The sequence below is a fragment of the Anomaloglossus baeobatrachus genome, chromosome 3, assembly GCF_048569485.1.
Source record: "Anomaloglossus baeobatrachus isolate aAnoBae1 chromosome 3, aAnoBae1.hap1, whole genome shotgun sequence".
In the NCBI taxonomy this organism is placed as follows: Eukaryota; Metazoa; Chordata; class Amphibia; order Anura; family Aromobatidae; genus Anomaloglossus; species Anomaloglossus baeobatrachus.
Window position 1 is genome coordinate 30686716 of NC_134355.1, and position 18113 is coordinate 30704828.

The 18113-nt window shown below is 47.2% G+C and overlaps 1 protein-coding gene across 1 annotated transcript in view; it reads left to right on the forward strand.

Moving 5' to 3' along the window:
* Window positions 1–18113, forward strand: part of HHIPL2 (HHIP like 2) — a 93688-nt gene that overhangs the window by 47768 nt on the left and 27807 nt on the right. Inside the window, exons 5-7 of the mRNA XM_075337974.1 lie at window positions 10319–10445; window positions 14567–14712; window positions 17353–17434. Coding sequence (XP_075194089.1) covers window positions 10319–10445; window positions 14567–14712; window positions 17353–17434 — 355 coding nt within the window. The remainder of the gene's footprint in view (window positions 1–10318; window positions 10446–14566; window positions 14713–17352; window positions 17435–18113) is intronic.

Below are 18113 nucleotides of genomic sequence, written 5' to 3' on the forward strand. Positions count from 1 at the left end.
GGGACGACCTCTCCATGGTGAACGATTTTCACCATTTTTGAGGTCGCCTAAGGTCGCTGGTAAGTGTCACACGCTGCGATATTGTTAATGACGCCGGATGTGCGTCACTAACAATGTGACCCCGACGATAAAACATTAACGATATCGTAGCGTGTAAAGCCCCCTTAACTCTCTTGCATGGCGTTCAATTACAGGAGCCGCTGGATCCTCTTCCATCCTGCATGACAACATCATATAGCTGGTGGATGTCACATGACACCGGGGAGGGAAAATGGCAAATTAATCATGTTAGACATTTTTTCTTAGGGGTGTACTCACTTTTGTTGGAAATGGTTTACATATTAATGGCTGTGTGTTCTGTTATTTAGAGGGCAACAAATTTACCCTGTTATACAAGCTGCACACTGACACTGTACATTGTATCACAGGGTCAGATCTTCAGTGATGGCCCCAAAAAATATATCAAAAATATTTACATAAATAAGAGGGGTGTACTCACATTTGTGATATAATGTGTATGTTTGTGTTATATAAATTTGTGCTCCGATATTCCCCCAATTATTCGCTACCACTGTTTAAATATGCCTTGAAGCAGAAAGTCCAGTCCCGGCATATCAAAGCAGATGGACAATTGTCCATCTATCATGTCAGCAGATGACTACAGACTCTCAGAACAAAAGATCAAAGAGATCCTTTCTTCTTACAGCAGCTGCCATTTGCATGGTTCAGACGGTGGGAACGTGTGGCTCTTCAAGGCGGCAGTCGTGGGAGAGGGTTTAATTCTCCAAGCATGGGCACTCCAGAAAATTGAGTGTTTGGGTTGAGAATGTGTTGTGGTACCTTCCTTCATCTTCCAGTCTGTTTCACTAAAGCGGGGTTTACACGCTGCGACATCGCTAGCAACGGCTAGCGATGTCGAGTGCGATAGCACCCGCCCCCCATCGTATGTGCGATATTGTGTGATCGAACATTATCGCTACGACAGCATCACACGCACATACCTGCTCTGCGACGTCGCTCTCGCCGGCGAACCGCCTCCTTTCTAAGGGGTTGGGTCGTGCGGCGTCACACGGCAGCCGTCCAATAGAAGCGGAGGGGCGGAGATTAGCGGGACGTAAACATCCCGCCTACCTCTTTCCTTCCGCATTGCCGGTGGAGGCAGGTAAGGAGATGTTCCTCGCTCCTGCGGTGTCACACACAGCGATGTGTGGTGCCGCAGGAACGACGAACAACATCGCTAAGATCCTGGAAACTATTTTTTGTTTCAGGACGACCTCTCCAAGGCAAATGATTTTGCCCTCTTTTGCGATCGTTTAAGATGGCGCTTAAGTGTTACACACTGCGATCTCGTTAAGGACGCCGGATGTGCGTCACAAACACCGTGACCCCGACGATAATTCATTAACGATATCGTAGTGTGTAAAGCCCGCTTTAGTGTGCTACCGACCCATTTCTGTTCAATGAGGAAACCAAGTCTACCTCTACACAGAGTGCCTTTATATATATATATATATATATATATATATATATACTGTATATACAGTGTGTCCACCCATATCCTATCCCCGCCATTAACTTGGGAACGGCGGCAGCTATAGGCATAGAAGTGATATCTAGGTATAGTAAAGTATCCATGCGCTATGCAATTAAACCACCTATAGCGCCACCTGGTGGAAAACAACAGAGTTAGCATTTTTATCTCGAAAACATAACGAGATGGAGAAAAAAGTGACTTACAAAATTTTATGGCATCATCAATTCAATACGAATCGACACCTTGCATACAGAAATGCTATGATTAGAACGTGTAAAACTCACAAGGCTTCGTACGTGAAGCGATGCCTCATGGAGACCTTCCTACAAGTCATTGGGTATGGTGGCTGCGTGGAGTGGCCTCCGCTCACCTGACCTGACCCCATTGGACTTCTTTCTGTGAGGTCACATCAAACAGCAGGTGTATGCGACCCCTCCACCAACATTGCAGACGACGACGTATCACAGATGCTTGGGCAAACGTGTAACCTACCATATTGCACAACGTGCAGCAAGATACGGTATGCTGTGCAGAGGCCAGATGTGCATTGCATAAGCGCCATATGCGTGACCAGCATTCAATGTTTTGGTGGGTCATGGGTGTCATATCATAGCATTTGTGTATGCAAGGTGTCGATTTGTATTGAATTGATGATGCACTACAACTTTGTAATTCCCTTTTTTTCTCTATCTCATTCCGTTTTCGAGATAAAAAGGCTAACTCCTTTGTTTTCCATCAGGTGGCGCTATAGGTGGTTTCATTGCATAGCGCATGGCTACTTTACTATACCTAGACACCACTTCTATGCCTATAGCTGCCACCATTCTCAAGTGAATAGCGGTGTACAGGATATGGATGGACACACTGTATATGGTCAGACTAGTAAACAGAAGGTGACATGATACACATTCTTCATCACGTTCTTTACAATACACCGGCTCCTTCCCTTAAATTACAGATAACATCCTATTTTTCGAAACAGAAACCCTAGGTGAATGGGGAGAACACTGGGTAACCTGCATCTTTCTGGATATAGAGCTACATGGGCCCTTGTGTGTTGCTATGGCTTCTATATGTCACGGGCGGGGGACAGACTACAACAGGGGGGCCGCTCGAGGCGCTCGGTTCCGGGAGGTTGCTGTGGCTCGAGTGGCAGCCAGATCCGGGGCTCGCGCAGCTGTCCGTCGCCCACGAGTGAAAAGGAACAGGGGACAGAGTCTTTGTCAGTGACGCCACCGCGGGTTGCGGTGAGGGATGGTGACACCGCCGCTGCCTTGTATGTGGGTGCCCGGGGCTGATGGAGCAGGGCAGCAAAGTGGGATCCCCTCCACGGGTAGGGGAGGTGTAGTCCTGGGGCCCAGAGGATGGTGAGGGATTGGAGAGAGCAGGCAACTCACAGTTTGTTGTCGTTGTGCTGGATGAGCTGGTGCTGATTTGGACGGTCAATAAACACACAGTTCGTATTGAAACCAAATTGCCAATGACTGGTCACCTTTGGCGGGAGTCTTCGGGTCCCACACCCAGATATACAGCCAGGGGCCCTTTCTTCCACACTCTCTGTCTGTATCTTTCTTGTCTGGACTAGTCCTCTTGAAACGGCCTCCGGACCAGATCCCCTCTCTCGGCACCGGCAGGCTACAACCCTGCCCCGGTCTACCTCAGGTTCTCCGCGACCGGATCTCCGTCACCTCTGGCCCTCACTGCCACCTAGTCAGCGTGGCTAGTTCAGTCGTTTGGTGGTCCGGGGCTCCAACCCCGACTACCACCCTCTCCAGGGAGATCCAACTGCCTCCTGTCAGCTCTCCACTGACTATAGCTCAAACTGAACACTAAACTCTGCTCTGCACTTCCTAAGTTCTTCTTGATCCCTCCCTCGGGAAGGGGTGAGTAGGGCCTGAATGGCTGGTGTATATCTGTGTGGGGCTGTGTTGGTGCCAAGGAGGAGAATGGCTTGCACTTTGGATTTGTGCAGGCTCTGTGACAACCTGGTTTTGCCAGGGCGTCACATATACCCCACCAATTGCTTATCTTTGCCCTCAGTTCCTCTCTTAGAGACGATACCCCTATTACAGTGTCCACACCCAGGTGCAAGCATTTGACGACAAAGGCCCCCTTTATGCTGTCCAACAGTCATCCAAGACATGTAAATGTTTCTTGCAGGACTCCTCACTCACCTGTCACCAACCCTCAACTGACCGGCTCCCTTCCACGGTCTTCAACTGTCCCTTTTTAACCTTTACCTAGACCTACACAACACCTGGAGCCCGGTGTCCTGCAGGCACTCACTGGTCCTTTCACTTTCACTTTCTGTACACACTTTGCAGTATCACATCCTACATCACCTATACACACATTAGGCTATGTGCACACAGTGCGTTTTTCTCGGCGTTTTTGCGCGTTTTTCGGGTGCGTTTTTGGCCTCAAAACTGCATGACTTTGCTTCCCCAGCAAAGTCTATGAGTTTTCATTTTTGCTGTCCCCACACAGCGTTTTTTTTCAGCTGCGTTTTTGTGGTGACCACAAAAGCGCAGCATGTCAATTATTCCCGCGTTTTTCACTGCGCTTTTCATCAATTGAGTGCAATGGGATGTTGAAAGACGCAATGAGAAACGCAAATAGCTGCGTTTTGGTGCGTTTTGGTGCGTTTCTAAGACCAAAAACGCAGCTATAAACGCAGGAGGTGGGTAGTAAAGTGACGTGTACAGGAAGAGGATTCCTTCTGTCAGTATATACAGAAGCGTGAATCCTCCCGGTACCGTCACCGCCGCTTCCATCTCCCGTGCTGTGCATGTATGCTGCCGTGCGGCGCCATGTCTGGGTGGGAGGTGGAAGCGGCTGCGAATACAAAAGTTAACAGTAGAAAAAAAAAAAAAAAAAGTTATACTCACCTGTCTGCAGACTCCCGGTGCCATGCCCGCTCCCAGATCCTCTCACTGTATCGCCGCTCCGGCTGTGTGCAGTCTCCCCGGGTGCGTATGCCTGCAGGATGCAGGACCTGGCGATGGATCACCTGATGCAGTCACCTGACGCATCAGGTGATCGTAAGTATCGCGGTGATGCGGGCGCCCGGCCGGTATCAGCGGATGCGTCAGGAGACTTCATCCCTGATTACCGGCAGCTGCTGCAGCGATCGCACAGGATCAGACTCCGCTCCAGGAGCTGCCGGTAATCAGCACATAAGTGAGTATTATTTTTTTTTATTTTTTTTTGCACCGATGCATCTGCTGATTGTTGAATTGGCTTTTATACAATCAGCTGATGTGTGATGGGATTCAGGCACTTGATCCTGACACATCATCTGATCGCTTTGCCTTCCAGCAAACCGATCAGATGATATTGGATCCGGATTGGACGGCGCGGGACCCTTGACCCAGGATTACTGCGGAGGGGGATTCTTTATTTCAATAAAGATGGAGTCACTAATTGTGTTGTGTTTTATTTCTAATAAAAATATTTTTCTGTGTGTTGTGTTTTTTTTTTTATCTTTACTAGAAATTCATGGTGGCCATGTCTAATATTGGCGTGACACCATGAATTTCGGACTTAGGGCTAGCTGATAATATACAGCTAGCCCTAACTCCATTATTACCTAGCTAGCCACCCGGCTTCAGGGCAGCTGGAAGAGATGGATACAGCGCCAGAAGATGGCGCTTCTATGAAAGCGCCATTTTCTGGGGTGGCTGCGGGACTGCAATTCACAGCGGGGGTGCCCAGAAAGCATGGGCACCCTGCACTGTGGATTCCAATCCCCAGCTGCCTAGTTGTACCCGGCTGGACTCAAAAATTGGGCGAAGCCCACGTCATTTTTTTTTTAAATTATTTCATGAAATTCATGAAATAATTTAAAAAAAAAAAGGGCTTCCCTATATTTTTGGTTCCCAGCCGGGTACAAATAGGCAGCTGGGGGTTGGGGGCAGCCCGTACCTGCCTGCTGTACCCGGCTAGCATACAAAAATATGGCGAAGCCCACGTCCTTTTTTTTGTTTGGGGGGGCAAAGAAATCCTGCATACAGTCCTGGAAGGAGGATGCTGAGCCTTGTAGTTCGACAGCTGCTGTCTGCTCTCCTGAATACACTATTGGATGGAGGATGCTGAGCCTTGTAGTTCGACAGCTGCTGTCTGCTCTCCTGCATACACTATTGGATGGAGTATGCTGAGCCTTGTAGTTCTGCAGCTGTCTGCTCTTCTGCATACACTAGTGGAGAATGAAGAACACATTGAAGAAGGAAATGACATCAGACCTTTTTTTTTTTGTTCACTGATAAAAAACGCATAAGGACGCAGTGAGCAAAAACGCAGCAAAACACAGCAAAAAAACGCACCAAATCGCGGCAAAACGCGTGCGTTTTTTGCCGCGTTTTTTCGACGTAGGTGCGTTTTTGTGCGTTATTAGCGGCCAAAAACGCACAAAAACGCAGCGTCAAAAAAACGCAGTGTGTGCACATAGCCTAATAATGCCTTCCCAACATTACTATGCATTACACAGTGCTTTACAACTTTGCCTAATACACATACATTACATTATCAGCTCTGCTACATCTTATACATTACAATACCTTACACTATATATTCCTATATTACACTACATCTTACGTTATATTACTATACTATTCCTATGACTCCTCCCGATAGATGAATATATAGAGGGACTAGCTGTAGTACCCGGGCGTTGCCCGGGATAGTAACTGTCTTTCTGTCTCTCTCCCAGTCGCTGTCTGTCTGTCTCTCTGTCTGTGTCTTGCTTTGTCTGTCTGTTTCTATTTCTCTGTCTGTTTTTGTATCAGTTTATCTGTCTCCATCTCTGTGTCTGTCTGTCTCTCTCTATCTCTGTGTCTGTCTCTATATGTGTGTCTGTTTGTCTCTCTCTTTCCCCGTCTGTCTCTTTCCAAGTATGTCTCTTTCCAGGTCTGTCTCTTTGCCCGTCTGTCTCTTTCCAGGTCTGTCTCTTTGCCCGTCTGTCTCTGTCTGTCTCTCTTTCTGTCTGTCTTTCAGTCTGTCTCTTTCTGTCTCTCTTTCAGTATGTCTCTTTCCAAGTCTGTCTCTTTGCAGGGCTGTCTCTTTGCAGGGCTATCTCTTTGCCTGTCTGTCTCTTTCAAGGGCTGTCTCTTTGCTCGTCTGTCTCTTTCCAGGGCTGTCTCTTTCCCCGTCTGTCTCTTTCCAGGTCTGTCTCTTTCCAGGTCTGTCTCTTTGCTCGTCTGTCTCTTTCCAGGGCTGTCTCTTTCCCCGTCTGTCTCTTTTCCCGTCTGTCTCTTTCCAGGTCTGTCTCTTTCCAGGTCTGTCTCTTTGCCCGTCTGTCTCTTTCCAGGTCTGTCTCTTTGCCCATCTGTCTCTTTCCAGGGCTGTCTCTTTCTAGGGCTGTCTTTTTCCCTGTCTGTCTCTTTACCCGGCTGTCTCTTTCCAGGCCTGTCTCTTTCCAGGTCTGTCTCTTTGCCCGTCTGTCTCTTTCCAGGTCTGTCTCTTTGCCCGTCTGTCTCTGTCTGTCTCTCTTTCTGTCTGTCTTTCAGTCTGTCTCTTTCTGTCTCTCTATCCGTCTCCCCACCGATATGATATTACCTCACACATAAGCTTCTTATACTAACAGTTTATTTTTTTCCTATAGCAACTACTGACAGTTGCTATTTATAGCCTTTAGCTCCCACCTCGATTCAGTTTAATGGAGGCAGGGTTTTGGAGAGTAACTGTAAAGTGCGGGGTTAAATTTTCCCATCAAAACAGTCTATGACGTTCCCTGGGTCACATGGGACGTCTTTGCAAAAGTTCGTGATTGTAAATGCGAAGGTGCATATTCCTTTAGCGGACATACACAGACACACACACACACACAGACACACACACACGCACACACACACACACACACATACACTGAGCTTTATATATTAGATAGATAGAGAAGTAGATATATTGATAGATAAATAGAGGGGTAGAGAGATAAAAAGAGGAATAGATAGATTTATTGATAAATAGATACAAGGGGCTGCTGATAAGTATTTGGCTTTGTGATCTTTTTTTGTTTCTATGGTCACAAATGTTACATCACATGAAAGGCTTGTGTGTCTGTGGCGCCCTGGACAAGCCAGGACGTCACAAGCACTACACCAACACACCCCACACTCCCAGTCAGGCACACCAAAGTCAAACAAAAACCCTTGTTGCCTTCCTCCAGGGGCTAATGTTCACACCAGGGGGTGGGCCAGGCGGTTGGTCCCGCCCACCGAGGAGTTCACAGTCCTGGAGGCGGGAAAAGCAGGCAGATGAGTTTTGAAGTGAAAGTGAGAGGAGTGAAGTGGCAGTTGAGGAGCCTGAAGTTGGTCCGGGTGTGTGGCCCGGACGGAATAGCAAGGTTGGCAGACGGTGGTGACCGTCTGCAGGAGAGGCCTATTGGAGCTAGCCGTAAGGACCGTGGACGGGCGGTGGCCCGGCGGTACCGGACCGGTACGCAAAGAGAAGCCAGCACCATCCGGCAGGGGCTTACGGACCCCGACAAGGCTAGGAGTCGCCGTGCAATTTGTCAAATCCGTTAGCGAAGGGAACCTCCTGGGTTTCCCAGCAGCCAAGTCCCGACAGAAGGCAATAGTCCAACCGAGAGAGGGAAACACAGTCACCGCCAAGGCTAAAGTTCCCAGGGCCAGAGCCTGCGGGCAAAAGGGGCTCCTTCAGCACATAACCAAGCTGGGGAGCGGGTTACCGGTGGGAACCCATTGGAACCGTACACACTACACAGGTGCAGGGAAAGGCAGTCACCATCAACCTGCCGGGAGGAGAAACACCGCAGCCGTCTGTGGGACCCGTCCATCCAGCCGTTTGTTTTACCGGAGACTCTGTGTTCATCATTGGCTGAGTGAGTACCACCGTGCCGTGCGGCACAGCGCTGCCCCCGCGACCCTGCACCTCACCAGGCCCCGCAATCCGCCTGCAATTCATTCCTACCCCTTCGCCGGGCCCTGGGACAACCAACCCCCTACCCACGGAGGGGAGAACTAACATCCAGGCTGCTCCCTGTCATCGCTCCCGGGATCCCCGTCCAGAGCAGCGGTGGTGTCACCAATCTCACCACAACCGTGGGTGGCGTCACGGACAATATCAAATCCCCACAATCAAATCCCCCTTTTCACTCACGGGCGAGGAACGCCGCTCGAGTCCCCGGGATCCGGCCCACCGCTCGAGCCACCACCGAGCAGCAGCAGCCGGACCCGAGCAGTGGGAGAGCGCAGCGTCCCCTCCTCCGCCCGCGACATGTCTAATATGTTTTCAAAATTTTGTGTCTGTTGCTTATAGAAACAGTGTTCTACGCACACAGGAAAACAAAATGGCAGAGTCTAATGCAATATTCGCCGCAATTGAGAGCAGAGGGGGGATAACATTTTTGTTTCTGGAAGGAAAGTCCACAAAGGATATACATGGTGATATGTCGCAGACATTGGGGGATCAATGCCCTTCATCTTCCACAGTTAAGAACTAGGTTGCCCAATTAAAAATGGGCTACTTTAGCACCAATAATGAGGAACGTCCTGGACGACCGAGAGTGGTTGTTGTTCCGGAGATCGTCGATGCTGTGCACACCGTCATACTGGAGAATCCACAAATTTCAGTTAAAGCAACAGCAGACATCATGGGGATTTCCTGTGAACGTGTTTGAGTCATTATCCATGAACATTTGGACATGAGGAAGCGATCTGCAAAGTGGGTCCCCAAATGTCTGACAACAAATTAGAGAAGCATGCTTCCCGGTTAATTTGTCAGCGTTTCCGGACTGATAAGAACTTCCTGGATCGACTGGTCACTATGGATGAGACCTGGATTTATTTGTATGACCCTGAAAACAAGGAGTTGAGGCACCTTGGTTCTCCTCGTCCAAAGAAGATCAGGGTGCAAAAATCAGCCACTAAGGTGATGGCGTCGGTTTTCTGGGATAAGGAGGGCGTGCTGCTAGTTGACTACCTTCAAAAGGGTTCCACCATCAATGCAAGGTAGTACATTGAACTTTTGGACCAATTGAAGGCAGCTCTGAAGTCCAAAAGGCGTGACAAGCTGTCCAAAGGAATTTTGTTCCTGGCAGACAACACCTCTGCTCACACTGCACAAGTGACTACGGCAAAGCTGGCAGAGCTGGGCTTCCAGCTGGTTGACCAACCACCTTATTCACCAGATCTAGCTCCCTTCGACTATCATCTGTTTCCAAACCTAAAGAAACACCTCAAGGGTACTAAATTTCACACCATTTCTGATGCCATGGCTGGTATGGTTGCCTAGTTTGAGGCACAACAGAAATCCTTCTTTTTGCTAGGCTTACAGAACTTGGAACACCGATGTAAGAAGTGTGTTGTCATCCGTGGAGAGTATGTGGAATAAATGGAAAGTTTCATCATCCTATCTCGTTTCCTTCTGGATAAAGCCAAAGGCTTATCAGCAGCCCCTCGTAGATAGAGGGAAAGATAGAGGGATGGATAGATAGATGGATAGATAGATGATAGATAGATGGATAGAGGGATAGATAAATAGATAGATGATAGATATAGGGATAGATAGATAAATAATAGTTAGATAGATAGATAGATAGAGGGATAGATAGAGGGATAGATAGATTGGTAGATAGAGGGATAGATAAATAGATAGATGATAGATGGATGGCTAGAGAGATAGATGGATAGATAAATAGATAACAATATTTATGTATCATTTACATTAATTGTTGGGTGTTGGTAGCGGGAAGAATGAAGGTATAGGTTATTAAATGCTATTTGTGCTTTTTTTATATTAACATTAGGGGTATTTTGTCTTTAACAGATGATGTTCTACCAATTTTTGCTTATGGCCACAATGTTGGTAAATCGGTCACCGGCGGTTATGTGTATCGAGGTTGTGAATCTCCAAATCTGAATGGACTGTACATCTTCGGGGACTTCATGAATGGGTATGTATAGAAGTAACGAAGAAAAGGTCATAAATCTTATCTAAATCTGCTGTTGATAGATAGATATATAGAGAGAGGATCCATAGATAAGAAAAATAGAAATACATTTGATAGAGTAATTAGATAAATATGCGAAAAATATGTGTATAACTATATTTTATCCATAGATAAATAAACAAATAGATGGAAAGATGGTAGAAAGAGACAGACATATAGGCAGACATTGTAGACAGATTGATAGAAAAATGAAGAAAGATATATATATGATATATAAGCTACATATATGATGTATAGATAAGTAGATACATACATGATGATAAAAAATAGATTATGCAAAAGATCGATATATGGAGAGATGATTAAGGAATATATAAATAGAAATAATATTAATACAGGAATTAGATAAGCAAAATATAGATAGATATACACAACTGTGTAAAAGTTTTAGGCAGTCAGAAAAAAATGCAGCAAAATCAGAAGCTTAAAAAATATGTGTTAATAGTTTATTTTTCACAATTAGCAAAATGCAAAGTAAATAAACAAAGGAGAAATGTAAATTCCATCAATATTTGGTGGCCGCCCATATCACTTCTTCATAGTCATTTACACAATGGACTCGGCAGGAGGTTCTTCCAAACATCTTGGAGAACTGACCCCAGATCTTCTGTGTATGAGACTTGTGCGGATCTTTCTGATATAAGATCAGGGCTCTGAGGGGGCTGGATCATCACCTCAGGATTCTGTGGGGGTCAGATCATCACCTCATAGCTCTGTGGGGGCTGGATAATCACCTAATTGCTCTGCGTGGGCTGAATCATCACATCAGAGCTCTGTGGGGGCTGGATTATCACCTCAGGACTCTGTGGGGGCCAGATCATCACCTCAGGGCTCTGTGGGGGCTGGACCTCAGAGCCCTAAAGTGGCTGGATCATCACCTCAGGGCTCTGCGGGGGCCGAATCATCACCTCAGGGCTCTGCGGGGGCTGAATTATCACCTCAGGGCTTTGCGGGGGCCGAATCATCACCTCAGGGCTCTGCGGGGGTCAGATCATCACCTCAGGGCTTTGTGGGGGCCTAATCATCACCCCAGGGCTTTGCGGGGGCCGAATCATCACCTCAGGACTCTGCGGGGGCCTAATCATCACCTCAGGGCTTTGTGGGGGCCTAATCATCACCTCAGGGCTTTGTGGGGGCTGGATCATCACCTCCAGGATTCTTCATTCTTAATGACATTGGCTGGATGTTCGGGTTCATTGTCCTGCTGCCAAATAAACTTGGAGCCAAATAGACACTTTCCTGATGATATTACATGATGGATAAGCATTTAACTGGATTTGTCGGTATTGGGGACGTTTTTACTAAATTTCCAAGTCCATTTTCTGAAATTCTGAAATGCAGCTGCAAATTTCCAGGACCCTCCACCGTGCTTCACTGTTGCCTGAGGACACTCATTATTGTGCCGTTCTCCAGCCCATTGGAAACAATCTGCCTTCTGCTAAAGCAAAATAATTCCTATTTTGACTATTCTGTCGAGAGCACCTGCTGACATTTTTCTACCCCCCCAGTTGCTATGTTTTTGTGCATAGTCGAGTCACTTGGCCTTGTTCCCACGTTGGGAGGTTTGAGCTATTGGCCGCAGTTCTTCCATGAAGACCATTTCTGGCCAGAATTATCTCAACAGTAGATAAGTATATCAGCGTCCAACTAGTCACTGCAGGCACTGCTGGACATCTTCTGATTTAGAAGGGGACTAAGCATCACGTGTCTTTCGTCTTCTGCACTGTTTCCCTGGATGACCACTACATCAACAGTCTTCGATGTTACCCATTTCTCACTGTCCTCAATGCTGAGAAATACAGGCTGATACTTATCCATCATGTAATGCCATCTGGGATGATTCTCATTAGCTCAAAATTTATTCTGCAGCCGTACAACAACCCCAAAAACAATGCTAATGTCATTAAAGGGAACCTGTCACCACTTTTTTGGTCTATAAGCTGCGGCCACCACCACCGGTCTCTTATATACAGTATTCTAACATGCTGTATATAAGAGCCCAGGCCGCTGTGACAACATAAAAAACACTTTATAATACTTACCTAACAGACGCGCGGTTAGTCATGTGGGCATCTCTGTGACGCCCTGGACCCCAGGGGTCACAGAATAACATCACATACACGCACCCCCTCCCCTGGTCAGGAACACCAGTCAAACAAAACCCTAGTTGCCTCCCTCCAGGGTCTGATGTCCACACCTGGTGGGGTGGAGCCAGGCGGTTGGCCCCACCCACCGAGGAGTTCACAGGCCTGGAGGCGGGAAAAGTAGTCAGTTTTAGTGGAGTTGAGTTTTGGAGTGGAGTGGAGAGGTAGTAGTGAGAGGAGAAAGTCTGTGTGTGTCTGGGTCGGAGCGCAGGCACAATCAGCAAGGTCGGCAGACGGTGGTGGCCGTCTGCAGGAGTTGGTGGAGGTTTGCGGAACCATAGGACCGGGGTCGGGCCGAACCGGGGAGCAGATTAAAGCCAAGCACCAAGGCAGGGTACACAGACCCGACTAGGCTCGGAAGCCGCCGCAAAGGTCGAATTCTCTGATTGCGGTTTGGACCTCAGGGGTTCATTCCCAACCAAGTCCCGTCAGAAGACAACAGCCCAACCCGTCCGAATAAGAGCCACCGCCAACGGCCAGAGATCCAAGGGCCAGCGCCTGCGGGTAAAATGGGCTCTCTCGACACGTACACGCCGGGGAACGGACTACCCGTGGAAATCCATAGGAGTCAAACACTTACACATAGGTGCAGGGAAAGACAGCCACCATCAACCCGTCCGGGGAGAGTGAAGTCACCGCAGCCGACTGCGGGCCCCGTCCATCCAGCCGTTTGGTTTACCAGAGACTCTGTTCTTGTCTACCTGAGTGAGTACACCAGTGCCATCCGGCACCGCGCTGCACCGCAACGTCGCACCTGCGTCCACGCTTCCTCCCCGCATCGGCACCTGCACCTATCCTTCCTCCCTACTTCCCAACCGGGGCCCCGGGACCATCAGCCCCTACCCACGGAGGGGTCAACACCTTAGCTGCTCTCCGCCATTGCTCCCGGGATCCCCCGTCACCAGCAGCAGTGGTGCCCACCATCACCACAACCCGTGGGTGGCGTCACAACTGACATCCCACCACCAAACCTCCCCCCTTTTCACTCGTGGGCGAGGAGGCGCTGCTCGAGCCCCTGGGTCCGGCCCCGTGCTCGAGCGACCGAGGAGCAGAAGCACCGGACCCGAACGCCAGCGAACCCCCAGGCGAGCGGCGTTCCCGACCCCCTCCGCCCGCGACATCTCCGTTGTTCGGCGCCGCCTTTTTCGGCCTTCTTCATCCTCTTTCTGAAGTCTGTGTGCATGACGCGTCTACGTCATACATACTCGCCGGTCCTGCGCAAGCACACTACAATACTTTGATCTGCCCTGCTCAGAGCAGATCAAAGTGTGCCTGCTCAGGACCTGAATGCCGGCGAGTATAGATGACGTCGGACGCGTCATGCACCGCGGCTAGAGAAGAAGGAGAACAGGGATGGCCAAAAGAGGCGGCGTCGCCACCGGAGAACGGAGACGCCCATCTGGCCAACCGCGCGAGCGTTAGGTAAGTATTATAAATTGTTTTTTTATGTTCTCACAGCGGCCTGGGCTCTTATATACAGCATGTTAGAATGCTGTATACAAGAGCCCGGTGGTGGTGGCCGCAGCTTATACGCCAAAAAAGTGGTGACAGGTTCCCTTTAAGAACGAGAAATCCTGGAGGTGATGATCCGGCCCCCACAGAGCCCTGATCTCACATCATCTCGTCTGCCTGGGATCCTATGAAGAGACAGAAGGATCCGTACAAGCCTCAAACACAGAAGATCTGGACTCAGTTCGCCAAGATATTTGGAGCCACCTCTTGCTGAGTTTCTTCAAAAACTGTGTACACATGTTTCTAGAAGAACTGATGAAGGCGACTGTCAGTCACATCGAATATTGGTCTGATTTACATCTCTTTTTTTTCATTCACTTTGCATTTTGTTAATTGATCAAATAAACTGTTAACTGTTCTGTTTCTAAGGGCATTGCATTCTGAGTTTATGTGTTGTTCTCCATGTAGACGACTGATGGCGTTGCACGAGGATGAAACCACCAAACAATGGACCAAGCAGGACATCTGTATGGGGGACAAAAACGTCTGCGCATTCCCGAAGTTGATCAACAAGTACAGCAAGTTCATTATCTCTTTCGGAGAGGATGAAGCTGGTAATTCTATGAAGTGCCACATATAATGCCAACTTATAGCGACATAATGTGCCCAAATACCACTGCCACATACATAACATTAAAACCAGTGTAGTTATATTTGATTACTTGGTGAAATTGGTGCCCGTCATAGGGGGATACATCAGGAAGCAAATAAACAGTCAGGAGGTGTCGGAAGTGGGAAGTAGGAAGAAAGAGAGAAGTGTACGGACCTGAGGGAATATAACCTAAACTGTAATCTCTGGCTGACTGGGTCAGATCATCTTTAAAATGAGTTGTAGGAAGTTCCTAGTCTATAGTGGTTGGTATCTACCAAAAGTGGTCAAATTGGTGAACCAGTGACAAAGCCATGACTGCCAATGTTCATGGACGAGCATCCCATTCATTAAGGACTTCCTCATAGTCCTGGGAAGGGAGTTTTTACATGGTCCACTTTTTGTCTTTTAGAGGCGGTCAAGTCCTTAAAGATAACAAAGTCCTAAACATTGAAAAATTATTGATCACTGGCGGTCCAACGCCTATAACTCCTGCCAGTCAGCACAGTGAAGGCACAAAAACCATATGGGCTGGCACTTCACCTAGTCACCCTATTCAAGTTAAGTTACCTGCACTTTGTTTTGCTGATGTCCAGGAGGTCAATTCTCATTCCCCCCTAGGTCAATCCTCTTTCCACCCTGGGTCAATGCTCATTCCACCCTAGGTCAATGCTTATTCCACCCTAGGTCAGTCCTCATTCTACCCTAGGTCAATCCTCATTCTATCCTAGGTCAATTCTCATTCCACCCTAGTTCAATGCTCATTCCACCCTAGGTCAATGCTCATAAGACCCGAGGTCAATCCTCATTCCACCCTAGGTCAATGCTCATTCCACCCTAGGGTAATGCTTATTCCACCCTAGGGTAATGCTCATTCCACCCTAGGTCAATGCTCATAAGACCCGAGGTCAATCCTCATTCCACCCTAGGTCAATGCTCATTCCACCCTAGGTCAATGCTCATTCCACCCTAGGTCAATCCTCATTCCACCCTAGGTCAATCCTCATTCCACCCTAGGTCAATCCTCATTCCAGAAAAACCACAGAAACAATACCTCTAAAATTATAACTTTAATTATTAAATCTTAAAAAAGACACACAGTGTCTCTCTCTGGACAAACATAAAGGACATATAACAGTGCCAGAGGGTCAGCCACCTGGAACGTGGGGGTGTCCTACAACTTATGACACCCTCCGTAGTTAGGTAGGGTAAGCAGAGGTTGTTAGCTAGTACTTAGACATCCCTGGCAACCTGTCTATCGCTATTTATTTCCTCACGCTGACCTATTCCTATCTAACATTCACTGGCACTGTTATATGTCCTTTATGTTTGTCCAGAGAGAGGCACTGTGTGTCTTTTTTAAGATTTAATAATTAAAGTTTATAATTTTAGAGGTATTGTTTCTGTGGTTTTTCCGCTACCATACCTCGCTTCTCCATTTGTCGTGGTTCCACACAATCCTCATTCCACCCTAGGTCAATGCTCATTCCACCCTAATGTTAGGCTCTCAGGATAGGTTGAATGTCTTCTTATATGGCAGAAGAGCATTGTACTCAGCTACTAAATTATTTTTTATTCAACCCTTCCTTTAAAAAGTTTTTCCCAAAATTTTAATTCCTTGGCTAGATGGTAACTTAAGGATGATTGGTGGTCCAACATCTGGGTCCCATACTGATCGAGAATGGGGCTTCATATTGCTGACATCCAGGAGGTCAAACCTCCTTCTTTCCAAAGGATGAACCATTAACTTTTAAGAATTTGTTATGAAACTTAAAAGTTACCTGTTGTTTGTCACACTAGATACATGGAATTACTAAGCAGATGGCAAAAGGGAAGGGAAACCCTGTGTCTAGAGAAGGGAGAGATGGTGACCCCTGACCATGCCTAGCGCTGGTACCTGGCTTCCCTCACCACCCTAGATAGGTTCCGCATCTATGCGCCAAGCTGGATACCTGGCTCTAGGCTGACCCTGATCCGGGCCCTAGATAGGGAGCGGATGGGATGAGCTCTTTGTCAACCCCAATAGGCACTAAAAGACACACGGGGTAACCAATAAGTGAAAACAACAAACAACTTATCTCCATTTGCCTCAGGTATATAAAGGAACAAGGGAAGTACTGATGACAAGCAACTGACAAGCTGAAGAACGCCAAAGGGTCCTAAAGGGAAAGGGATGAACACCAAGCAGAAATGATAGGAGGTCAGGGAACAGTTTGCGCAGCCAACTGCTGTGACCTTCTATAGTTGGACAACACAGGGGTGTGTCAGGGGTGACAGACAGGGGTGACTGTCTGTCACCCCTGACACACCTGTGACATTGTTCTAGAGATAGATGATAACTTGAGGATTGGTGATGATGACGACCACCAGGACCCTCACTGATTTCGAGAACGGGGCTCTGAAATGCTCCATCAGAACGAAACAGTGACCACCACTTGATTTATCGTTCCAACCAATCCATAAGTTATCACCTTTACTTTGGATAGGTAATAACTCTTAATTTTTTATAATAACCCTTTAAGTCTTTTTAAATAATAATAGTTATTAAAAGTAGTGATTTAACTGGCCCCTAAAACATTATTTTTACTCTTTCTAATTTTCTTAGGAGAATTGTATTTTCTTTCCACATCGGACCCAACATCATTATCCCCGTATGGAACATTATATCGACTCGTGGATCCTTCTAGGTGTGTACATTTTTTCAGTAATTTTTTATTTTATTCTTTTCTTCACGACTGCCACCAATGAAAGTTCTGTTCCCCATGGACTCATATCCTAAGAATTGGAATAATTGAGGATTCCTTCCACTTTTGTTGGAGCATTGTGTGAACTTTAAAATTTGTTGTGGTTTTGAAAATCTGGTCAATGTGAACTTATCCTAGGACAATGATTGCCACAGTTTCCTTTCTCTGCTCTTGCACTTTTTAAGGGGTCACATTCAGCATTGGACTGGAGTACCCTGGGCCCACCAGAGAAAATCATTCTTGGGGCCCACAATGTAACTACATAGAAATAAATACAAGACCACCAATTGTGTGCTAAAACAGCTAAAATCAGGGTATAACCTTTAACTTGTCAGACAGCACAATAATTTAGTAACATAGCCATGTATTTTGTAATCTTAGAAACAATGGACTGTTATATGTATAGGATCAGAACCAATAACAGCACAAAAATACATCACCAGAACTCCCCTCAGCACAGAAATACATTGCTAGATCCTCCATCAGTACTAAAGCACATCACAACTCTCATGATAGTAATACATCACCAGAACCACCATCAGTACAGAAATACAGAATCACCATCAGTACATGAAAACATCACTAGGACCACCATTCGTACATGAGTTTCATACCAGAACTA